The 20,577-nt window shown below is 54.3% G+C and overlaps 8 protein-coding genes across 8 annotated transcripts; 5 read left to right on the forward strand and 3 right to left on the reverse strand.

Moving 5' to 3' along the window:
* Nucleotides 1–97: 97 nt before the first annotated feature.
* On the reverse strand, nucleotides 98–3,647 carry EI97DRAFT_409858 (uncharacterized protein; the record flags this gene model as incomplete). The annotated part of the gene is made up of 4 exons (XM_033796684.1): nucleotides 98–1,880; nucleotides 1,989–2,090; nucleotides 2,304–2,885; nucleotides 3,006–3,647. 4 exons carry the CDS (start codon nucleotides 3,645–3,647, stop codon nucleotides 303–305), a joined length of 2,904 nt encoding a protein of 967 aa, XP_033658766.1. The 3' UTR covers nucleotides 98–302.
* A 757-nt stretch (nucleotides 3,648–4,404) lies between these two features.
* Nucleotides 4,405–7,786, forward strand: EI97DRAFT_491205 (uncharacterized protein; the record flags this gene model as incomplete). Its single annotated transcript, XM_033802255.1, has 4 exons — nucleotides 4,405–4,589; nucleotides 5,694–6,310; nucleotides 6,361–6,643; nucleotides 6,691–7,786. 4 exons carry the CDS (start codon nucleotides 4,405–4,407, stop codon nucleotides 7,385–7,387), a joined length of 1,782 nt encoding a protein of 593 aa, XP_033658767.1. The 3' UTR covers nucleotides 7,388–7,786.
* Nucleotides 7,787–8,233: 447 nt separating this feature from the next.
* EI97DRAFT_491207 (uncharacterized protein) lies at nucleotides 8,234–10,595 on the forward strand. The gene is made up of 2 exons (XM_033802256.1): nucleotides 8,234–8,847; nucleotides 8,901–10,595. Exons 1-2 carry the CDS (start codon nucleotides 8,727–8,729, stop codon nucleotides 10,121–10,123), a joined length of 1,344 nt encoding a protein of 447 aa, XP_033658768.1. The 5' UTR covers nucleotides 8,234–8,726; the 3' UTR covers nucleotides 10,124–10,595.
* Nucleotides 10,596–10,690: 95 nt separating this feature from the next.
* Nucleotides 10,691–11,975, forward strand: EI97DRAFT_429285 (uncharacterized protein). Its single transcript, XM_033797405.1, has one exon. It carries the CDS (start codon nucleotides 10,953–10,955, stop codon nucleotides 11,895–11,897), a length of 945 nt encoding a protein of 314 aa, XP_033658769.1. The 5' UTR covers nucleotides 10,691–10,952; the 3' UTR covers nucleotides 11,898–11,975.
* A 94-nt stretch (nucleotides 11,976–12,069) lies between these two features.
* Nucleotides 12,070–12,653, forward strand: EI97DRAFT_24015 (uncharacterized protein). The gene is made up of 2 exons (XM_033794050.1): nucleotides 12,070–12,145; nucleotides 12,192–12,653. The coding sequence occupies exons 1-2, from the start codon at nucleotides 12,125–12,127 to the stop codon at nucleotides 12,567–12,569; spliced, it is 399 nt and encodes a 132-aa protein (XP_033658770.1). The 5' UTR covers nucleotides 12,070–12,124; the 3' UTR covers nucleotides 12,570–12,653.
* An 881-nt stretch (nucleotides 12,654–13,534) lies between these two features.
* Nucleotides 13,535–14,799, reverse strand: EI97DRAFT_454442 (casein kinase II subunit alpha; the record flags this gene model as incomplete). The annotated part of the gene is made up of 5 exons (XM_033800544.1): nucleotides 13,535–13,624; nucleotides 13,676–14,095; nucleotides 14,142–14,336; nucleotides 14,418–14,596; nucleotides 14,652–14,799. The coding sequence occupies 5 exons, from the start codon at nucleotides 14,797–14,799 to the stop codon at nucleotides 13,535–13,537; spliced, it is 1,032 nt and encodes a 343-aa protein (XP_033658771.1).
* Nucleotides 14,800–15,182: 383 nt separating this feature from the next.
* EI97DRAFT_409868 (ribonuclease P complex subunit Pop2) lies at nucleotides 15,183–16,646 on the forward strand. The gene is made up of 3 exons (XM_033796685.1): nucleotides 15,183–15,293; nucleotides 15,402–15,460; nucleotides 15,517–16,646. The coding sequence occupies exons 1-3, from the start codon at nucleotides 15,206–15,208 to the stop codon at nucleotides 16,291–16,293; spliced, it is 924 nt and encodes a 307-aa protein (XP_033658772.1). The 5' UTR covers nucleotides 15,183–15,205; the 3' UTR covers nucleotides 16,294–16,646.
* Nucleotides 16,647–16,822: 176 nt separating this feature from the next.
* Nucleotides 16,823–19,346, reverse strand: EI97DRAFT_454444 (uncharacterized protein; the record flags this gene model as incomplete). The annotated part of the gene is made up of 2 exons (XM_033800545.1): nucleotides 16,823–18,601; nucleotides 18,648–19,346. 2 exons carry the CDS (start codon nucleotides 19,344–19,346, stop codon nucleotides 16,823–16,825), a joined length of 2,478 nt encoding a protein of 825 aa, XP_033658773.1.
* Nucleotides 19,347–20,577: the final 1,231 nt, after the last annotated feature.

Here is a 20,577-nt window from a genome sequence, read left to right on the forward strand (position 1 = left end):
CTCGTACGAGGCTGGCTGGCCTTGGGTTGGGGGTGCCATGAGGGCTGGGAGTTCACGCGTTGTAGAAAGTTGGTGGGGTGTCCACTCGCTTGTAAAACACGTTATATGAATATATATACTACAAGAAAACCTATGAATCCAACCAGTAGTGGTTTCACATATCCAAGCACCTCCATGCCTTGAATGAACCAGCAATGCAATCCCACAAAAACTCAAGAAAACAAAGTGATGCAAAGGTCCGGCAAGACCAGCAAATCCCCAACCAAACCATGCAAATCCAACAAAAGAAAACACGATCACTCTCAAGCCAACCAATTCTGCCACTGGCACCTACACCCGCCGCTCCCGCCATCAATCACGCCTCCCACATCCTGCACCGGCCCACCACCGGGCCTCACAAGGTTTCCGCCAAACGCCCGATCCTCTCTCAGAAACTGCTTGTTTTGGTTGAGATCGCGAATCTTGCCGTCAACCTCCATCTTATAGCAATACAGCATCTTCTCCGTCGCGGATCCGCCGTGTCGGTCTATCGTCACGGTGACGGGGTAGGGAAACGAGCCGGGTCGCTTGAAGTCTGAATTGGTGGGCGCATTAGGGGACGACCCCAGGAGCGGCTTGCTCGTCTGGCTCCGGGTCCAGATCTGCACGAGGAAACGGGTCTGAGCCCAGGTACATCGCACCGTGGCCGCTTCCTTGGGACTGCCGCCGTCCTGGTCGGCCGGGTTGCCGCCGCGCGTGAAGTTGCGGACTGTTTCCTTGAGGAAGATGGAGCGGTCGTAGTAGAGGAAGAAGCCGTAGTGTTCGTTGTCCTTGCCGCGGTTGAAGAGTCGAAGGGGTTGGCCTTTTGCTTCGGGGAGGAGGTTCGCTGGCGCGGCGGTGCCGTCGGGGTTGAGTTGCGGTGGGGGTATGCCGGATGTGATGTTGCTGGCCTGGCGCTTCAGGAGACGGGAGGGAACCGCGTCAGGAAGATCCAGGAAAGACAGAAAGAAGGGCGTCTCTTCGCCTTCGAAGGGACCAGTATTACCGTCGGTAGTCTCCCCCAGAAACTTGTAATGGTCTGCATTAGGTGCTGGGGGCGATGCCGACGGAGGTGCACGAGGACGTAGTAGCAGGGAGCGAATAAATGCCCCAGCCGATACAGCATTCGCGGCCCTCCGCGCTGGTCGTGTTTTGGACGGATCGGCGATGGTTCCGTTCTCGAAGATGATCTCAAAGCGTAGGTTGGGCTGATCGGGTTTGTTTGGCTTGATGGCTTGCTGGCCTTCTTTGGGTACAGCGCAGCTCCACGCCGTGGCCGGTGCTATACAACCAGTTTCTTCTTCCACAGCTTCGGGTTGCGCTATAGTCGAAATTCCCGTGGGCATTGGAGGATACCCAGTCAGGTTGAGCCACTTAATGGAAGGCTGCTGTCCGTTCTGGGCAGGAGGTTGCGTGCCGTTCGGAACGTTGTTACTGCTACTGTTGTTTCTGCGAGTGACGACAACCAATACGGGGATAAGGATGGCTAGGAGGACGAGTATGAGGAAGCAGCAACAACAGCCTATGCACCACTTTTTCCGACGGCTCTTTTGCTTCGTCTGTTTCTTAGTTCTTGCACGGCCACCAAAGGGGAGCCAACCCGGGAGCCGATCTGCCAAGTGGAAAACTTTGCGATGCTGCTTCTGCGGCTTCTCCTTCTTGAACTCCGATGGGACCGGCGAGCTGGTCCTACTATTTGGAATTGAAGCAGACTGAGCCCGTGCATGCTCAAAATGTGGTGGCGGCGGGAATACAAGGGAGTTTCCATGGAAAGATGCGCCGACATTCGATTGATTTCCCGTTTCCTTGTGCGAAGAAGAGGAGGCAGAAGCGGGGGTGGACTGTCTGGGTGGTGGGGGAAACTGTGGAGGTGGAGGAGAGAATCCACTTTTAGACTCCGGGCTGTCTCCATTACGAGCCTGGTAGGCAGTCGGCACCAGATTGGGAGTAGGAACGGTCTGTTGAGCGACCGACCGGCTGACGTCCACCGTGTGAACCTCAACATCAGGCCGCCTGTCGTGAAATACGATGTTCACATTGATGGGAGGTTGCTGTGCTGCTTGTTGTGGTTGCTGTTGCGCCGGGGGTTGACGTGCCGTCAAGACGGTGCCAATCGCCGCAGTTCCGACCACGGGAGCAGCGGACATGGCCGAAGACGGAGAGGTGATATCACGATCGACGCTCTGGTCTGCTTTCTGATGGTGATGATTCGTAATATTGTTGGCCACTGTCACTGATGCCACAGCGGTGTTGCTGGTGCTAGCACTAATGCTGGGAGCACCGACATTCGTCTCGGATTGTTGATCCCCGCTCCTTTCGCTCAGCTCGTTCTCGTCCACATTTGACACCTTGATGGCGGTGGAGAAGGCGATGGGGAATAGTGGCGAATCATTCAAAGATGGACTCTTCAAAGATGGACTCTTCAAAGATGGACTCTTGTCCGTTGCTGACCAGATATAGGTAGATGGGGAAGCAGGAGGGTCGTTCACGCCTCCAAATCTTTGTGGCAGTATGGGAATGTCAGGAGTCCTCTGGCCATTCCTCCCACCCTGAGTCCACACAGAGTTCGTTCTCGAGAACTCGAAGGGAGTTGTGATATAATTCCACCATCCTTGTGATCGGCGTGGAGTAGGGACCACTGAGGTGTCAACCGAGAGGACTGAAGCGTGGGCACCTGCACCACGCAGTGGGATCTCGTCTTCTTCGAACACGGTACTGCTCGACATGATACGATCTTTGCTTTTCCAGTCGAGGTCGACATCTTCAAAAGCGGTGCCTGCGGAGTCGAGCGTTCCGTTCCTGCTACGATTTGCAGGTGGAGCTTTTGAGTCTTGTGATTGCTCAGAGGTGATATTTGTCGTCGCCGACTTGAAACCTTGGGGGAGTGCTGGGACTGGTGGCACATCTGACCTCATTGCAAAAGCGTTGAAGGTCCCGCGGGAGTAGACGCTCGGCGTGTACTCAGACTCAGTATCAGGTGACCATACCGACTTCATTGCAGCAGCGGGTGTGATGATGATGCTTGGAGTAATCAGAGTGGCATCGCTCTCTGATCGTTTCCGCGTTGTCTGGTAGGGGCTCAAATCAGGCAGACTGTCAGAAGGGAGAGAGATTCCGATTGGGATAGGCCGATCCGAAGGGGATATGTCCATCCAGCCCGTTGTCATTGGGGTCATCAAGGAGTCCGCAGTCTTCGGCTCTTGGTGTGGAGACGTGATGTAGTCCTCAGGTTGAGTCCCAGGCTGGGGTGTGCCTTTCATAATGCCTAAACCCTTTCCATTGGTGCCAGACCTGTTTACGCCAAACCATCCAGGTCTCTTGACAGAGCCTCCTGTTCTTACGTCGTTCTCTTTGGGGTAGACCTGGCGTGGCAAGCAGCCCTTGTGTCTTGCAAAGCTCGTGTCGATCGTAGGCTTTGCCGGTCTTGCGGCTATATCCTTCTTCCGTGACTTCGTCCGTGACATTCGTGCAGTGTAGGAACGGGAGTGGCGTTTGGCCATGGCCTTTCGAGCCGCAATCTGAGCATCAAGCTCCCATTGCGACCTTTCCTTTGTCTCATTACGGGGTAGGTATGCGTCGTCCAGGTGGATAGGCAGGGTTTCGGGTTGATTATCGTAGGGTGCGGGCATGATTGAAGCACTGCGTCAGCGCAGGCCGTCTAAGTAGTCGAAAAGAAACACTCGTAGTATGGAGAATTCGATTCACGTCGTCGTTCGAGTTTCGCGATATGGTAGTATGGAAAGAAGTATCCGAGTGGCGAAAGCGAAAGGAGCGCGGTAGATCAGCTGTCAGAATACGGACAAGGCATTGTTCTCGAGTTTGGTTTCAAAAACGGTCAGGGTGGCTGAAACAAAGAGAGTTTGTGATAGTCGTATTGTTCTATTGTGCGGGGTCTGAATAAGAACGGGGCCCAGGAGGTAATGAGGGATAGAAGGAACAATAAAAGAGGGTTACAATGCTAAAGAGAGCAACGACAACAGAAAAGCAAACTGAATGTGAAGAAGGGAGAGAGAAGAAAAGGTAGGTGGAAGACAGGAGAAGGATCTTGGTAACGGAGGGGAACACGCGACTCCACATTTCTGGAAGACTCAGGTAACCATGTTGCGCGCCATGTCTCTGTCCGGCCGCTTCAGGCCCTGATTTGCTGGAAGTGCCAGTCACGATGGTTTGAGCAAAGAGGAGTACGGGTGGGAATCAATGGAAGCTGGACGGATGGGTGAGGTGATTGGTGGCCAACTGGAATGGAGGGACTGGAGAGGGCGCTAGTCGAAAGGATTGAGGCTCATAGGCGCCCGAGATTCGCTGGGGCTGGATGTACAACATGGACGGACAGCCATCTGAGACGACGTTGAGGGAGCATTGGATGTGGTGGTGAGCCAGTGAATGATGGAATTTAGACGCCCGGCCAATCTGCAGGGCCGGCCTCCCGTCGCAGCCATGTTGCCAAGGCCCGTCGTGCCCCTGCTCCCGTCGTCCTCAGCCAGCTCAGCGGTTCGAGTCACTGGGGGCCCTTGCAACACAGCAGGCTCGGGAGGATTGCATGGCAATCTGCATGTCTCTTCGGAGACATTGTGTGTTTAGGTCCGCGTTATTGAGACTTCAATGATTCCAAGGTTGGACTGGTGTCTTCCCGTGATCTGGGATGTGGCGCAAGTGGGCGCCAAGCTGTGGCGTCAAACCCCGCTAAGATCCGATCGGGATGTGTTTGGCTACGCTTACACAGTACGCGGAGGCCTAGAGGAGCTCCAACCCTGGATTTACGAAATAGGACTCGGGTATACTCTGTATGAAATATTCCATGTATAGACCGACTAGGACTTTGCAGCAGCCTAACGAATAAATATCATGATAGGGATGCGGCTTTGTGCTAGGAGGACGCAGTTTGTGTGCGGTTTTTTGAATTACACATTGAAGCGTGAGAGCACCAAGATGAGTTTATTAGACATCTGCGATCGGGCGGTTTCTAGCACAGCCAACTTCATATTTCAAGAGAAATTGCCTGATCAGATCGCAGGTGTGAGCGGGCCTTATTACTACACCGTAGTGCTAGCTCGCACACGGTTTAGGGGTACTCTGGTGGAAGCGACTACTACTATGTCCACACAACACAATAGAGGGGATTCCCAAAGGCTTGTGCTTCTTTCTTCGCGTTCAGCTTCGTCTTGTTTTTTGGAAGATTCGCCATACTTGGCCAAGGGATCCTGCAGTTAGTCTATACTGCCAGGGCCATTGCTCTTCTCATCTCCCTAATCCGCCAAGACCCAGGCGTCCGGGAACGCTGAAGACGGTAAATTGATCATGGCACTCTCCTTTTCTCCTGGCACCCCCCAGAAACCTCGTCCACGCTCTTCTCCACTCTGTCACCGCTCTCTGCGTGTTGTACATATTCGTGTCCTTCCAACAGTCTCCTGACATTGCGACGTGCAACAAGTCGACTTGCGGACCGTCAACCGCTGCACCTTGCACACCCTGGACGTCGCACGGCTATCCGCAATCTATCGTCCTCCCTATCTGTCCACCCCAAAAAACCGAACACTCCTTTGTCGCGGCACAAGTACACACCTCGCCTTGCTTCGCGGCGCCGCTGCCGAGTCAATTCCTTGCGCTCGTCAAGCCCTTGGCCAGCTTAAATCTAATACCGTCTCCGGGTCCGTTACCGCGGCTAGAATATAAAGAACCGTCACCGTGGCTTCACCAACCACCTTTTCCGCGAACGCCGGCCAACGACGCAGGCGCTCCTCCGCCGCAAAGCAACCCCCGCCGAACCTCCAGCTGCACCACGATTCCTCCGACTCGCGAAGCCGACTCGGCACGACAAGTGGCCTTTCGGCGAGGTCGCTGGGGGAGCCGCTTCCTACTATACCGGGCACCCCGTCGCCTTTTGATAACAAGATGGGCTCCAGATCGCCGTCGCCGCGGCCGGGAGGCTGGTCAAGTCCTGGCCTCAACACACCCTACGATACGGGTGGCCGAGTGAGTCCCATGCCGGGGTTTGCAAATGGCAGCTCGCACAATGTGACGTGGGAGTCGGCCCAGGCGAGGAGCGCAGAGGTGAAGGGTTACGGTCGTTTCGCTCCCCGGTCCCAGGGATTCCTCGGGAAGCACTTCCGTCGCATCTCCAACAGCTTGCCGTTTAGCTATGCGGAGAAGGAGAAGTTGGGTCGGGGACGATACCAGGGCAGCAAGCCGTTGGAGTTGTTGAGACACATTGGGAGGAGTCTGTGGCGTCTGAGACGGTCGGTGGGAGTGATATTAGCAGTCTTATTGACCGTTATTCTTTTTTATGTGACTCGTAAGTCTTATGGTCTCACATATCCGGTCTTCGCTTATTGACTGGGATAGCGTTACATCGTGTGTATCGACGGTCGATAGGCGGTGGCAGTAAATTCGTCGTCATTCTCGCAGTTAATCAAGGAGGGGGTGTAATGGAATGGAAGGGTCCACGGGAATGGGCCATTGAGAGAGACAGCGTGAAGAACAAGAAGAAATACACCCAAAAGTGGGGTTATGAGCTCGAATTGGTGGACATGAGCACCAAGAAGCGCTATGCGCACGAGTGGAGGGAGAGCTGGGAGAAGGTGGACACAATCCGGAATGCGATGCGCAAGTATCCGCACGCCGAGTGGTGAGTCTGCAAAAGCATCCGAATCCAATGCACACTAAGGAAATCAGGTTCTGGTGGCTCGATACAAACACATTCATAATGGAGCCCTCCTACTCCCTCCAAAGCCACATCTTCAAGCATCTAAAAGACGTCACCTACCGCGACATCAACCTCTACAACCCCCTCAACATCTCCCATCCTCCGGCAGAAGAATACCTCGACCCGGAGACGCGCTCTCCCGTCGGCGACGGCAAGGTCGACTCCATCAACATCATCGTGCCCCAAGACTGCGGCGGCTTCAACCTCGGATCCTTCTTTGTCCGGCGAAGCGTATGGACGGACCGCCTGCTCGATATATGGTGGGACCCAGTAGCGTACGAGCAGAAACATATGCAATGGGAGCACAAGGAGCAAGATGCCCTCGAATACATGTACACCAACCAACCGTGGATCCGACCGCACGTGGCGTTTATCCGCCAGCGCAAAGTCAACAGTTTCCCCGCCGGAGCGTGCGGAGAAAAGGGCGATAACCCAGAAATCCACTACCAGGAGAAGGACCGGGATTTCCTTGTGAATATGGCGGGCTGTGAGTGGGGGAGGGACTGCTGGGCGGAGATGTACAAGTTTCGGCGGCTGAGCGATCGGTTGAATCGGAATCCGTGGGAGAAGTTCAAAGATTGGATCAGTGATTCGTTTAAGGGGATGAGGGCGGATCCGAAGAAGAACAAAAAGAAGGAGGAGCAGAAGAAGAAGGAAAAGCAGTAGCTTGGGGTTAGGGGAGGGGAGGGGAAGAGAAGGATTTGGATGAACATATGACTATAAGGCGCTCGGGTGCTCGCATTGAAGTATTCTTCCTTTCTTTTCAGTCTTCCAGCATGCCGCTCCTGCGGTAAGGGGCTTTTTATCACTTCTAGTCTCAGTTTACAGGCCGATACCGCTTCTTCTCTGCATCTACACGCTGCATTCCTAGGTATGTTCACATCGTCTCCCTCATGTTAAATAAGGGCCCTATGCGGGGTCCTTTGGGGATATTGGATACTTGTTGTTTGCTTGTTTGGGGTTTCATAGTTGTGGTAGAGGTTACCAGATAGTCGTCAGTAAGTCGGACTTGGTATCTACAAACACCGAGGCTACCTCACGTGTACCTTACAGGTCCTCTATTCGCCTACTCCACCAAGTACTTATCATCATAGACCGCGTGCACGCAGTAATGGTCTCGTACCTACGCCTTCCCCGCAACCAAGGCCAACTGGATCGAGACCTCTACCCCGAAGCAAACTTTGGGTGAATGTTCCGACAACATCTGACCTGTCCTATCCACCTAGAGAGATAAACATATTGATATGTCTAAGCCTTTTCTGTCCGTGTCAGATGGGCTTTGATCAGCATGTACCGCGTACTCTGTAGTGCATCCGTAGATGGACTTTGGTCATGTAGCAACAGCGACAGTGAATCAAGAATGGCATACCCTCTAGCTCAGCCACGCGGGGAAGAAAGAGAGGCCGTGTGATTGGGTGCATGCGCCGCTATGCTGAGCCAGCAGCGTGACCAATAGAGCAGGCTGTCATCTACTGTCTATGTATGTAGTAAGACGACCTCGCAGCAGCAGGACCCTTACAGTTGGCCTTAATCCTCCTGGCGTGCCTTGCTTTCTCCCTCCTCAACTTTGCTGTTCTTCTTCTTCTTCACGACTTGCGGTTCGTCCTTGTCCTTGTTTTCTGTGCCCAGGAGTCCTTTCACTCGGGTCTCGACCAACCCCACGTCCCCCACACGTCATCTCGTGCTCGGGCGCACTGCGGGGTCTTTGGAGTAGCTTGCTCGCTGGCCGCGTCCAGCACCCACCACGACTACGGCAAGGAGAGGAGACGGCGCGGACAAGGGAGCTCTTGGGCGCTGCTAAGGACAACAAAGACACGTCCCCTGCATCGACATATTGCACCATTCCTGCATCCCCACTGACCGCCTCGCCTGGACGTGTTTCCCCGCTGCGAAGGATCGAGGACACTCCTTACACATCGGGTGTCTCTGACTGTGTTACTGTCGTTGTTGGAGGTTGGCAGATATTGCGGTTGAGAAGAGAGAAGAGAGAAGAGATATACGACATATGGCCTCCGAACGGGCGAGGAGAGAGCCGGGCAGAGCGGAGACACCTGCACAATCGCCTGCGAGGAACGTCGTGCAGATGCAGGTGAATCCGACGTCGGTTCAGCAGTTGAGGGCCGAGAGTATGTTCTTTGAATGTCACTCCCACTTCATGGCAGTATACTAACTGCTCCAGATTCCTGGATTGAGATCGCTTCCAGACAGTCCTCCTCGTCCCTTTCCTCCGCCGATAACGAGATCATCACCACAGGCCTTCGCGTACAGCATGACTCCAATCTGCACCGTCGCCGCCGCTCGCGCACAAGCGGCCAGTTCGTCATCGGCACCGGATACAGGGCCACGAGTGCAGGAGGCGGTGGGAGCAGCCAGGAGGAATATGAAGAAAGCGAGAGCGAGTCGGATCGCGTCATGACCTCGTCGAACGAGGGCATCGGTCCCTCCCCTCTGCAGTACGAGGTCCGCCGACCCTCGCGCGACATGTACTCTGCCACTTCATCCGAGACCACGTCCGAGCGGGAGGGAGACTTCGAGTACGAAGACGACGACGACGAAAACGCAACGGCCGTCAATTACCCCCGCTCTTCCCATCAACGCACCTTCGAGCCCCGACCAAACGCCTTCTCTCATCCACCCACCTCCACCGACGAACCCCGTATAGGAGCCAGCAGCTACCCACCCAATCGCCGCCCGACCACCCGCTCCGCCCGCCACTCCTACCCCCAGCACTCACCCCCCTACGGAGGTCTCTCCCCGCACAGATACCACGCCGAGCACGACGAAGCCCTGCGAGCCAGCTTATCTACCTTGCTCTCCGCCGCAGCCGCGGTCCGCAGTCTACCCAAGCAAGGCAGACCCAAGAACAGCAACGACACTACCAGTAGTCCCAGCCCTTCGACACGCGTAGATCCCACATCCCTGCGCCTCGTGCCCGAGAGCGTCGTAAGAGGCGAAACGCCCTCACCGGCGCGGACCCGCACCACGACGACCACGACCACGACGACGTCATCGCCAGACCCCCCGACCAAGCGCAAAGCCGCTCCCCAGTCCCCGACCCATCAGCAACCGCCACTCCGCAGCTCCTCCAAAGACCGCCGCGCCACGAAGAAAGCCCGCACCACCGGTGCTGCCACCGCCCTTGGCATCGACGACATCAGTCCGACGCTCCTGACCTGGGTCGTCAGCGCGGGCGTCGTGGTGCTCGTCTCCGCACTGAGCTTTTCGGCGGGGTACGTAGTGGGCAAAGAGACGGGGCATGCCGAGGTGATGGGGGAGTTGGGGGGAGCGGCCAAGGAGGCGGGTAGGTGTGGCAGGGAGGCTGTTGGGGAGGTGGGTAGGGGGGCGACGGCGGGGTTGGGATTGAGGAGGTTGAGGTGGGGAGGGCAGGGTGTGAGGGTTTGAATTGCGGAGAGGACGAAGTTGAGTAGGCGGAGGGGATATTTTTGCGCATGATGGGAGGTGTTCAGGCGCGTATATATCAGTGGGCGAGATACCACTTGCTTTGGGCTTGGGAAAGAACGTTATGATGGATTATGATCATGCTCTGACGAAGCATGGGAATATTATGGACAGTGCTACTGATATGGATACGATGGATGATGGCATTGGCAAGGTTGATTTGATTTGGTAAGGGATTTTGTTCGGGGGCTTCGACTGGTCAGTCAGGCCCACCGACAGGTGTTATGTGTTCCACTCGTTTTGCAATTTCCGTTTTCCTTGCGGTTTGGGCGGAGGCGACGATGGTAATTCTGCACTTTTTGTTCTTGGGAGGGACCTGGGAGGTTAGTAGGCCTTGGAGGTTTGATATGGGTATACATCCCCTACTCTCTTCGAGTGATTTGGGTTCATGAATGGAAAAGAATTTCTAAACGTCCGTTGTTTTGCCAGCCTGCCTGCTTGCCTTTGATCTGTGACATTTCGCTGAGAAGGCGTAGCATGCTAAGACTACAAGTTGTCAGCCCTCAGGTGGCGTAAGCCACCTGAGGGGAGGCCCAAACTTTTTGGCAACACCTCCTTAGTTGTAGGTCATTGAACATCTCCCCACGGGGAGGCACTCGCTGCTGGCAGGGCACCGATTCCCAAAGTGCTAATGTGCAAACGGATCGGGATTCGTACTTCGTACCTCAGCCGCACACTTTCATTCTCTGACCCCTCTCTTCAAAATCACACTTTCCCCGCATTAGCGGTCGTACAACTTGTTGATTTTCCCCTCCCCCACTTCCTGCTAGAAATGGCGAATGACCTCGAAGAATGGTGGAGTTTCCAAAGAGGCATTATGGGACTGAACCTCCTTTACGTTCTCTTCCAGACGGTTTCTATGAGCTTTACTCAAGCGGACTCCCATACCGTCAACTCGTTCTATGGACCCGGCTCTTTCGTCGCCTGGTTTCTGACTAGCATTCTCACCTTGCTGTCAGGAGAGTGTCGCATATTACTCGACCGATTTCCTCGGAAGGTCCTTATCGCATCATCTCCAAAACCTCACACGAAATATCAACTGCTGGAGGACGACGCTACCCACATAAAAGACAACCTCGATTTCGACGCCGCCATGCTGGCCACATTTGCATACCCGACCGTTTCAAGCGTCGAAGTCTTGATTCGAGCATCCAACCACGAGTACTCTCCGCGCCGAGAAGCCGCCCACTGCGTCACCCGAATCGGCGCCATGATTTCCTTCTTTGCAATTCTCTTCGACCTCCATAAAGAGCAGCACCCCAGTGTCGAATCCCTCCCCACATCATCAGCAAGGCGGCGGGCGTCCTGGGTGATGCTCTGGAGTCTTTGCACCTTCGCTTCCGTGCTCCAGCCAACGACCGGTTGGTTTACGGCCATCTCTTTGGCGCTTTCGCTCCTCAGCGCTGTAAACGTTTTTACTATAACACAGGTGTATATGGGCCTTCCTGGGAAAGATCTAGACTTTACTTGGTATCTTTCCGCTTCTGTCTGGGCCGGAGTGTTTCTGGCACTGATGCTGTTCCTCGGCATACCGATGGCGGCAGATACTACCGTTCGTCCGTTCAAGGTCCGGATCTCTTTCCCAAGAAGCGGGTCGGGGTTGGGAGACCAAGATCAGTGGTTCGCCCTTCTCAATGCGCTCATATTGGTCATTGGGCCGGCATGCCGAAAAATATATAGGATACGACAGTCTAGAAGCCTTATTAAGAAAAGCTAAGCTAGAGATATAGATCTGTCAGATTTGAACACTAGTACTACCCATCCGAAAATATAAAATACATTTGTCGTTTGTCGCACACCTGGGGTATCATTTCATGCAGGTGTTTATTCCACAGTCTGGTTGTGCGGGATATGCAGTGGGGCTTCCAAGGGTTGGGTTTCAATTATATAGGGAATTCCAACCATGGACGTTACTCAACCCGAATCGTTTACCCTATTCTGCAAATGGGGAGTCGTTGGCATCTAATCCCGATTCATCAGTTAGGATAGGCACGATTGCACTGGATAGTACATACCTACCACCTGCTTTATCCCTTCGCTCACCCACAGTCTTTCTATCCCAACCACTCATTCTCCTCCTACTCCCTACCGCCTATCCTCTCTCCCCTACCGCTCCCCCTCACCCTCCCTACCCTCTTCCCTCCCCTCTCTCCCTTCCACCTCCCTAACCTCCACCCCGGCCCTCTCCCTCTCCTCATCCACCCCGCCCACATTCTCCCCCTCTGGATCCCTCCTCGCCGCCTCGAGCACGTCCTTCTTCGTCTCTTCATCCACCGGCGGAGGTGGACCTTGTCCCTTCGCAAATGTGGGTGTCGGGTCGCCGGTTGGGTTCGTTGAGGCGCCGTTTGTTGCCATTTTTTTCTTTTTATATTTTTGGGAATGGATTTGATTTGGATGGTGACGGGGATGGGGACAGGGATAGCGGAGTAAGATTTGGGGTTTGAGTGGATTTCGTTGCTGTGGTCCCGTGTGGTTTGGTTTGGTTTGGTTTGCTATGGTATTCTTTTGGTGGTCTTGAGAGGTTTAACAATGGATGTACAGAGGTTGTAAGCTGCGGTACAAGTAGATAAGGTGGAATGTGATAGTAGAGACTAGACTTGGGAGTCGAGAGTTGCGACTTGGGATTCAGCCGTTGTATGAGTGTTTGGTTTGACGGGATGGGATGGTGGAAGAAGCGTAATCCTATTTAATCGAAAATAAGCCGTGGTGGATCGGACGCTGGGTAATGCCGCACGTACACAGTAGTAGTTTTTTTGTCCCTTTATCAAGTTGCATCTACACTCTTCTGGATCTATGACGTACCCCCTACCGCTACCCCTCAACACCATACTCCCATCACATCCTCATCACAACCCCACGATACACCCACACAACCTCACACAAACCAAAGAAGCACATACTAGTTAACCCAACACCCATGGACAGAACCATTAATAATATTCCGCCATATTGTGGCAATCTCAACAGCGGGGTCTGAATACGATAGAAGCAACGCCCAAACATGCTATAATGAACCCCAAAACCGCTTGCGCTCATCCCCAGCCACTCACGTCCTGTCTCTCCTCTCACGAGAAGTAGTCACCTGTATCGCTGAAAGATAACAATGGCCGGGTCTATACGACAGGGTCATGCCGCGTACTCGTCAATGATATAAAATGCTCCTCCAGACTTCACACCTGCGCGCCCCAATCCCCAGACTACACCCATGATCGCTGGTGCAAATAAGATAAAAGCATAGTAGATCAGTCCAGGGTATCAGAGGAAGATGTAGTGTTTCTTGATGTTTTGTCGGACGCAAACTGGGGTGCGGAATTGTGTCACTGAGTGTGTCGTTTAAAAATCATTTCTCCAGCATCACGATCCTGTATTGGCATTCCCTGCTGCTGCTTGCCTGACGGGCGCAAAATATGGGTGGTCCATGGCCTCCTTCGCCGTCAGACGTTCCTATCGAGAGTCAGATTATCAATCTATCCAGTTGCGCAACAGTGGACATACCTGGTGGTCGTAGCGCAAAAGCTTATCGAGGAAATCAATCGCATCATTGCTAACAAACCGTTGATTCTCCGAGTTAATAAACGAATGCCACGACTTCTTGGGGTATTTCGACAGAATATCGTCGTACTGTGCATCGAGCTCGATGTCGTACTTGTCGAGGTAGTCAAAGAGCTCGTCGGTGCCCAGGACCTTTGCGATCTTGACGAGCTGGTCGGAGTTGCTGGCCCCGTGGAAGAAGGGCTCTTTCCTAAATATCATCGAAGCGAACATGGCGCCGAGGGACCACATGTCGAGCGAGTAGTCGTACTCCTGGAAATCCACGAGCAGCTCCGGACCCTTGAAATAGCGAGAAGCGACCCGCACGTTGTACTCAGTACCGGCATGGTAGAACTCAGCCAGACCCCAATCGATCAGACGAAGCTGCGACAATTAGCAAGAAGCCTCTGCCTGTCAAGTGCGCACTCACCTTTCGTTTCTCGTGATCAATCATGACATTGTGAGGCTTCACGTCTCTGTGCATGATGCCCTTGCTGTGGCAGAAGTCCAGTGCCTTGAGCAGCTCATAAATGTAGTACCGCACATCGTAGTCCTGGAACTTTGGGTACAGGCTGCGGAAATCGGTATTATTGACATATTCGAAGATCAAAGACGGTGTTTTACTCTGCGCGTTCACTCAGCATAAGGCGAACACAGCCGGCGGAGGGCTAGTAGCTGTGACTATCAGTCCAGCCAGATATCCTACCTGATTATCACGGACAACATCCAACAGTGCCACGATATTGGGTCCCCCCGCCAGGTTCTGCAGAATCTTGATCTCGCGCTTTATCTTCTTCTTTTTGACCGGCTTCAGAACTTTGATGACGCATTTCTGGTAGTTGACGACGTTGATGCCTTCGAAAACTTCACTATACTTTCCGCGGCCTGCATACAATCAGCTATGACAGCTCGCCGCCGTGAGGGATATAACAGTGCGCACCAATCTTACGCACTACCTCGTAGTTCTCCAACACTCCCCAGGAGATGTTCACGCTGTCGTAGTCCCAGTATGCGCGGGGCATATTTTGGTTGACATCAGCATAGACGCGGGCAATGCTGGCGGCGCCGCCAGCACTGTTGAGTGCCATGTCGGTCGAAACGGTGCGCACGACTGCTGCACCAGCAGTGATTGCCTCGACGAGAGTGTGCGAGTCGCCGGCAAGATCCGCGCGTGTGTGGTGGGTAGCGGGGTTGATGTCGACGCAAGCGGCCAAGAAGCAGATGAGACCGAGGATTGCTGCAAACGCCTGGAGTACTGGATCCTGGGCGGCGTTCCGGGCGCGGTCGCAGAGACGTCCTGCCGCGTGCGGCGGTGAAGCGAACAGTGTTGGTGATGGTGGTGCAGACAATGTTTTGCAGCTTTGGTGTCTCACGGCTGGGGTTTGTGTGAACAGGGCTGGGCACGTGAGTGGCTTGGCGGGGACCAGGGCACCTTATTTACCTTGGAGCTCACCACAATCGTCTTGCCGTTGTCGACGCAGCTTGCGAGTCTCCATGAGTCCAGCCATGTTTTACGATCTCAATATTCCGTGGTCGGAGAACCTGGGCGAGCTGCAGCGGACCGTCGCCTTCCTGTATGAATGTAAGAGGATCTGTTTACCCTCGCGGGCAACTCGAAATGTTACCTACGAGCCGCCCTTGCTCAAGTCGCGGCTCGGGGCGTGCGGAAATCGCGACTGACCAGAGACAGTAGGATACGACGTTATCGCCCTCACTCATACCTTGGCGGGAAAGGTCCCATCGGACTTGGTAAGTGGTGAAAGGCATATCTGTTGAATACCACCAGGTTAACTGACCTATTGCAGACTCCTCCGATCCCCACACCACTCCCCTTCCCCACGCCTCCACGACTGCGAATTCTGCGAAGATGCACCCTCTACATGCACGACCTAGGCCTCAACAACAAACTCCTTTCCCAATTGCGCGAACACTACGACATCCTCGCCGCACGCCCCACTAACGAACGGACCCTCCAACAAGCATGCGCAACCCTCGACGTCGACCTCGTCTCCCTCGACCTAACCCAGCGCCCTGAGACGCACTTCAAGTTCTCCATGCTGAGCTCCGCCCTAGCGCGGGGTGTCAAGATCGAGCTGTGCTATAGTCAGGCTATCACGTCGAGCGATCCCAGCGCGAAACGGACGTTGATCAGTAATGTGGTGCAGTTGATTCGGGTCACTCGGGGCAGGGGTCTCGTTTTTAGTTCGGAAGCGCAGAGTGTGCTGGGTGTGAGGGCGCCGAGCGATGTCATAAATCTGGCTTCTGTGTGGGGATTGGGTCACGAAAGGGGTAAAGATGGGGTCACGAAAGAGCCGCGGAGTGTGGTCGAGTATGCGCGGTTGAAGCGCACCAGTTATCGCGGAGTAGTGGATGTAGTCTATGGAGGGGAAAAGCCTGCTGCAGAGGCTGGGGAGGGGAAGACGGAGACCAAGGGCCAGAAGAATCAGGGGAAGAAGCCGTTGAATAAGCGGGATGCTGATTCTATGGAAGGCACTCCGGTGTCCCAGTCTGGCGGAGAGAAAGACAGGCCTATATCGAAACGCCAAGCGAAACGCAATAAGAAAATGGAGACCGCTCAGTGAGACGGTGTTGAGGTCGCGTATCCCAGGGTGAAGGACTCAATGTCTACATGGTCGCAGGAAATTTGCCAGTGGGCTTCAAACCTGAGATCTCGGGCGTAGACCCGAGTCTGTGAGAATGGATTGAAGAACCGGAAGATAAGCCCAGAGATGCATTCATCAGCTGAGGTGCAGCTGTGCCCTTAGGGCCGTAAACTGTGGCCAGGGCGACGGCACGCGGACGTTGCGACATCTCTTACCTAACAATCGGAATGCTAGGCATTCCCCTTCAAACAAATGAAACAAATCACAAACCTTACTTGGGGCTCTCGCTGTAGCCCTTGTTGACAACATGATATACTAGTCATTGACCAACGCAGGGGGTATCTAACTCCCATTTGCAACTATCTAAATAGCAATAACCGCCACTCAAGAATCAAAACATCAGGCGTAGAACCTAAAAGCGAAAAAAAGGAAAAATTAAATACCAACTGTGGCAATCATACGCATAACGTCTTCCTCCGTGCCCCATGCGTCCCCTTCCTCAGATACCTCAGCGTCCCGTAGCCCTCGCTCTCATCCCCCTCGCCCCTAGATTAACAGTAACCTTGCTCTGCAAATCCATCGTCTGGATGTCAAACGGTAATTTCACCTCCTCTCCTTGCGGCGGCACGGGCGTCGGCTCTGCAATCTGCGAAACTGCTTCCACCGTCGACGTAGTCGTCGTTGCCGCCGCCGTGTCTGTTGGAGGAGAGATGGCTTCCTGGGTTGCTGTTGATGAAGGGGAAACGCTGCTCGGCGCGCTCGGGATGTCGAGCAAGATATCCGTGGAAGTTGTTATGCTGCCATCTGACGTCGTCGTTCTGGTTGCTGCCGTGGTCTCGACGACGCCGCCATCAGTGGGAGTTTCGCCGAAATTGGAGACCGTGGTGGTGTTGATGGCGAGAGGGATATCTGTCGACGAAGCCGGGAGTTCGATGAGTGGTGCCGTCGACGTAGCGACATCGCCTTCATTGAGTCCAAAGGAAGGGAGTACCGACACAGCCGTTGAAACGACTGTCTGTAACGTCGAAGGCGGCGGGGGCGGGACTGGCGACACTGGCGGGGGGTTCATAGATCCAATGATTTGGAATGGTTGGGCTTGAGGCGCTTGCATGGGGAATGAGCCGGCTGGGCAGGCACAGTGGCAGTTGCAGCCATCGGCGACGGGGGCGGCTGGCGTGGGTTGGGCGCCACTGAAGTGCATGGTGAGAGTTGCCTGCAAGTGAAGGGAGAACTTGGGTGTATGGCCGTTTGAGGGGAGGGGAGCAACATGGTTGGCCATGGAGGATGCTCCGGGGTGGCCTGCTACGGGTGCTGGGTTGGGTGAGGAATGGACTGCGGGAGGTGATGGGTAGGCAAATCCGGCAAGTTGGGAGGAGTGGACAGCGACTGGTGCCGGGCTCGATGGAATGTGTGCTGGTGGAGGTGGCGGAGGCGCTGGGTGCGCTACTGCTGAGGTCGTTGTAGTGTGTACGACCGGGGGAGGAGAGTGGACGGGAGGAGGTGCATGAGCATTACCTCCGTCACCGGCAACTACCGTGATTGCAGCCGCAACTGAAGTTGTTGTGTGAACGACTTCAACGGCGGCGCTTGTGGTGGTATGTACCATAGGAGGAGGGTGTACCATGGGCGGAGGATGTACGTTCGGAGGAGGGCTATGTACAGTCTCTCCACCCCCTGCGACTACAGTGACCGCGGCGGCGGCAGTGGTTGTGATTGTTGTGGTAGTATCGACCACATGTTCCTGGACTGGAGGCGGCGGCGGATGAGCGACGATCGTAGGCGGACTAGGAGATGGATGCGCAGACGGGAAAGGTGGGAGATGAAGCACGGGACTCGATGTCTCAACGGCATGCGCAGGAGGAGGTGGTGGGTGAGCATTGCCATTACCACCAGCAACAACCGTAACGGCGGCTGCTTGACTTGTCGAGTTCACTACGTGTTGGTTTGCGGGTGGTGATGGTGGAGGATGCAATGCTGCAGTGCTCGATGAAGCAATTTGTGGAGGATGTTCCGGGGTCTCAGCCATCGCACTCGTCTCATGCATAGAGGATTCAGGAGGTGGGTGGACTTGTTCGCCTGCAACAACGGTCACTCCTTCAACAGCCGTTGTTGTAGTCGCAGCCACAAGGTCAGCAACTGTCAGGTGGGCGGAATTGATTGAAACGGTTGAAGTGGTGTGCTCCACAACTGGAGGCGGATGGCCATTGCCTGCTTCAGCAATGACTGTTACAGCGCCTGCTCCGGGATGCCTGGGTAGTGTAGAACTATTTGTATTGTGCAAGGTAGTCTGCAAGCGGATTAGTTGGCATCTACTGTGGTTTTTCAGAACATACTGTAGCCTCAGCTTGAGTCACTTCGCTTGTTGGGGTCGTATGTACTGTTGAACTTGTCTCTGCTTCGGCAGAAAGGGAAGTGGCCAGCGGAGGAGCGGTTGTGTTCGTGTAGCCACCTTCGGCGACAGGTTGGCTACTCTTGATGAGTGTGAACCCCTTCGCTTGACCCTTACCCTCTCCTTTCTTTTTCCCATCAGGAAGCTGTGCAAGGGATCCATTTGTATTTTTGATTCCTTCGACCAGTCGACCCAGGTCCTTATTTTTTCCTTTTCCAAGCTCGAGTTGCTTCGCAAGATCGCTGATATCGAGGCCAATGGGATCTCTACCATTGCCCAAACGGTTGAGAATGGCATTCACGTCCGCTGACCCCTTGGCGTGTCCAAGATCGGATTGGTCAATGCCCAATTCCTTGAGAAGGTCGGGCCCTTCAGCACCTTTTTCATTCTTTCCCACTCCAGGACCGTCGATGATGTTCTCGACACCCAAGTTCCTTCTCTTGACACCGTCATATGCCTCCTCTTCCAGACTTCCCACTTCGCGCCTTTGCACACCAGGTCCGATATCGTGGACGTTGAGGCCAGGAACGGCGACCACCTTATGAATGTCAATATCTTCAATGGACAGCAGCGAGGTAGGACGCACTGTTGATATAAGTAGTAAGTCAAAGGCAAGGGGCCATGACGGCTTCATTCTCCTCATCACGCCTGTCGCACGAAGGCCAAATGCGAAAGAGGACGAGAATAGTTGGAAACGAAAAAAAATTATTAGTACGATAACAGCCCAGCTGATTAAATGAGTGTAAATGTCACAGACATGCAGGCTCAGTCAAGAACTGCACAGCAGACTGTCGAAGAGAGCGGGGAAGAAGGAAGGAGAGTAGGTCCGGAGGAGGGCGAGCGAGCGAAGCCGAACAGAGGTTCCAAACCATTCCACTGCCCCTGAGGTACCGCATCAGTACTTATCGAGGCCTTCGGCGCTCGTGCTTTTTCGTGGGGTTTTAGCATCAGGCTTCGCGGCTAAGTCAGACGAGGCCTGGCCTCCTATGATCTGATTCTATGAAGGGCCGGATGGCTGTAACGCGTGAAGAGGGCATTGTCGGACTCGGTGGCCAAGGCTATCCTGCAGGCAGGGCACACCTGAATCGTCATCCCGGGCCAGTGTCAAGGGCACGCGGACGACGTTTCCCGGTGGGCGAGTATGAGGATGGAATAGCCAGGCGCTGTGAGGGAGAGGTCTGAGACGAGAGTTGCGAGAGAGCCGTGGGCTCACACCGTCCTGAAACACATCCGAAGGGACCAAGCCCGGTAGGGACTACCTCGCTTCAGCGCATGCCGCTCGTATCCGAAGAAAAAGGAGTGCAGGCAATTCTGGTTGTTTCTGATGCTATCAATTGATGGTTGGTTAACGACTGTCGTTCGAAAAAAGTCCTGTGTACGGAGTATGGTGTCCACAACATTCATCGGTAGCTAAGTGTCGATCGCTTGGCACGGACCATGTGCTCTCATCTGAAGAACGTAGAAAGTCTGTCTCTCCTCCTGGTATCGCGGATAACTTGAACATATAGATACGGTTCAGTGACTTTGGCTCCGGACGGTCTGCGCTCTGTACATTTCGCGAATGCGAAAGATCAATGTAGCCAGCAACGCGTGACGGGCACCAACCTGTAGCAGGACAACCGAGTTTCCCCGCTCCGACTTCTGATGATATTTCCTTCGGGTGGTGCCATACGAATGTACAAGTACTATGTATACGGTCCTTCGGAAGTATCACCCTATGTTAAGTGGCAGATGGTGTTGAGTTGCTGTGCTTTCCTGTTGTAGTTAGCGTCGACAACTGAGTGAATTTATTATGTCCAATGGCAGGTGGACTCTAGCGGAATCTCGGATATAAGCTGTTAACGCCAAGTCAGTGACGTCGCCCAACATGCCCT

This window comes from Westerdykella ornata (assembly GCF_010094085.1).
Source record: "Westerdykella ornata strain CBS 379.55 unplaced genomic scaffold EI97scaffold_1, whole genome shotgun sequence".
NCBI classification, from domain to species: domain Eukaryota; kingdom Fungi; phylum Ascomycota; class Dothideomycetes; order Pleosporales; family Sporormiaceae; genus Westerdykella; species Westerdykella ornata.

What these genes read in the sequence shown, in the direction of transcription:
- EI97DRAFT_24015 (XM_033794050.1), top strand. Translation starts at nt 12,125, where the DNA reads ATGGGGAGTCGTTGGCATCTA. An exon ending in TGGGGAGTCGTTGGCATCTA is followed by an intron (nt 12,146 to 12,191) that starts ATCCCGATTCAT and finishes ACTGGATAGTAC; the next exon opens with ATACCTACCACCTGCTTTAT.
- EI97DRAFT_429285 (XM_033797405.1), top strand. Translation starts at nt 10,953, where the DNA reads ATGGCGAATGACCTCGAAGAATGGTGGAGTTTCCAAAGAGGCATTATG.
- EI97DRAFT_491207 (XM_033802256.1), top strand. Translation starts at nt 8,727, where the DNA reads ATGGCCTCCGAACGGGCGAGGAGAGAGCCGGGCAGAGCGGAGACACCT. An exon ending in TCAGCAGTTGAGGGCCGAGA is followed by an intron (nt 8,848 to 8,900) that starts GTATGTTCTTTG and finishes TAACTGCTCCAG; the next exon opens with ATTCCTGGATTGAGATCGCT.
- EI97DRAFT_409868 (XM_033796685.1), top strand. Translation starts at nt 15,206, where the DNA reads ATGAGTCCAGCCATGTTTTACGATCTCAATATTCCGTGGTCGGAGAAC. An exon ending in CGTCGCCTTCCTGTATGAAT is followed by an intron (nt 15,294 to 15,401) that starts GTAAGAGGATCT and finishes GACCAGAGACAG; the next exon opens with TAGGATACGACGTTATCGCC. An exon ending in GAAAGGTCCCATCGGACTTG is followed by an intron (nt 15,461 to 15,516) that starts GTAAGTGGTGAA and finishes GACCTATTGCAG; the next exon opens with ACTCCTCCGATCCCCACACC.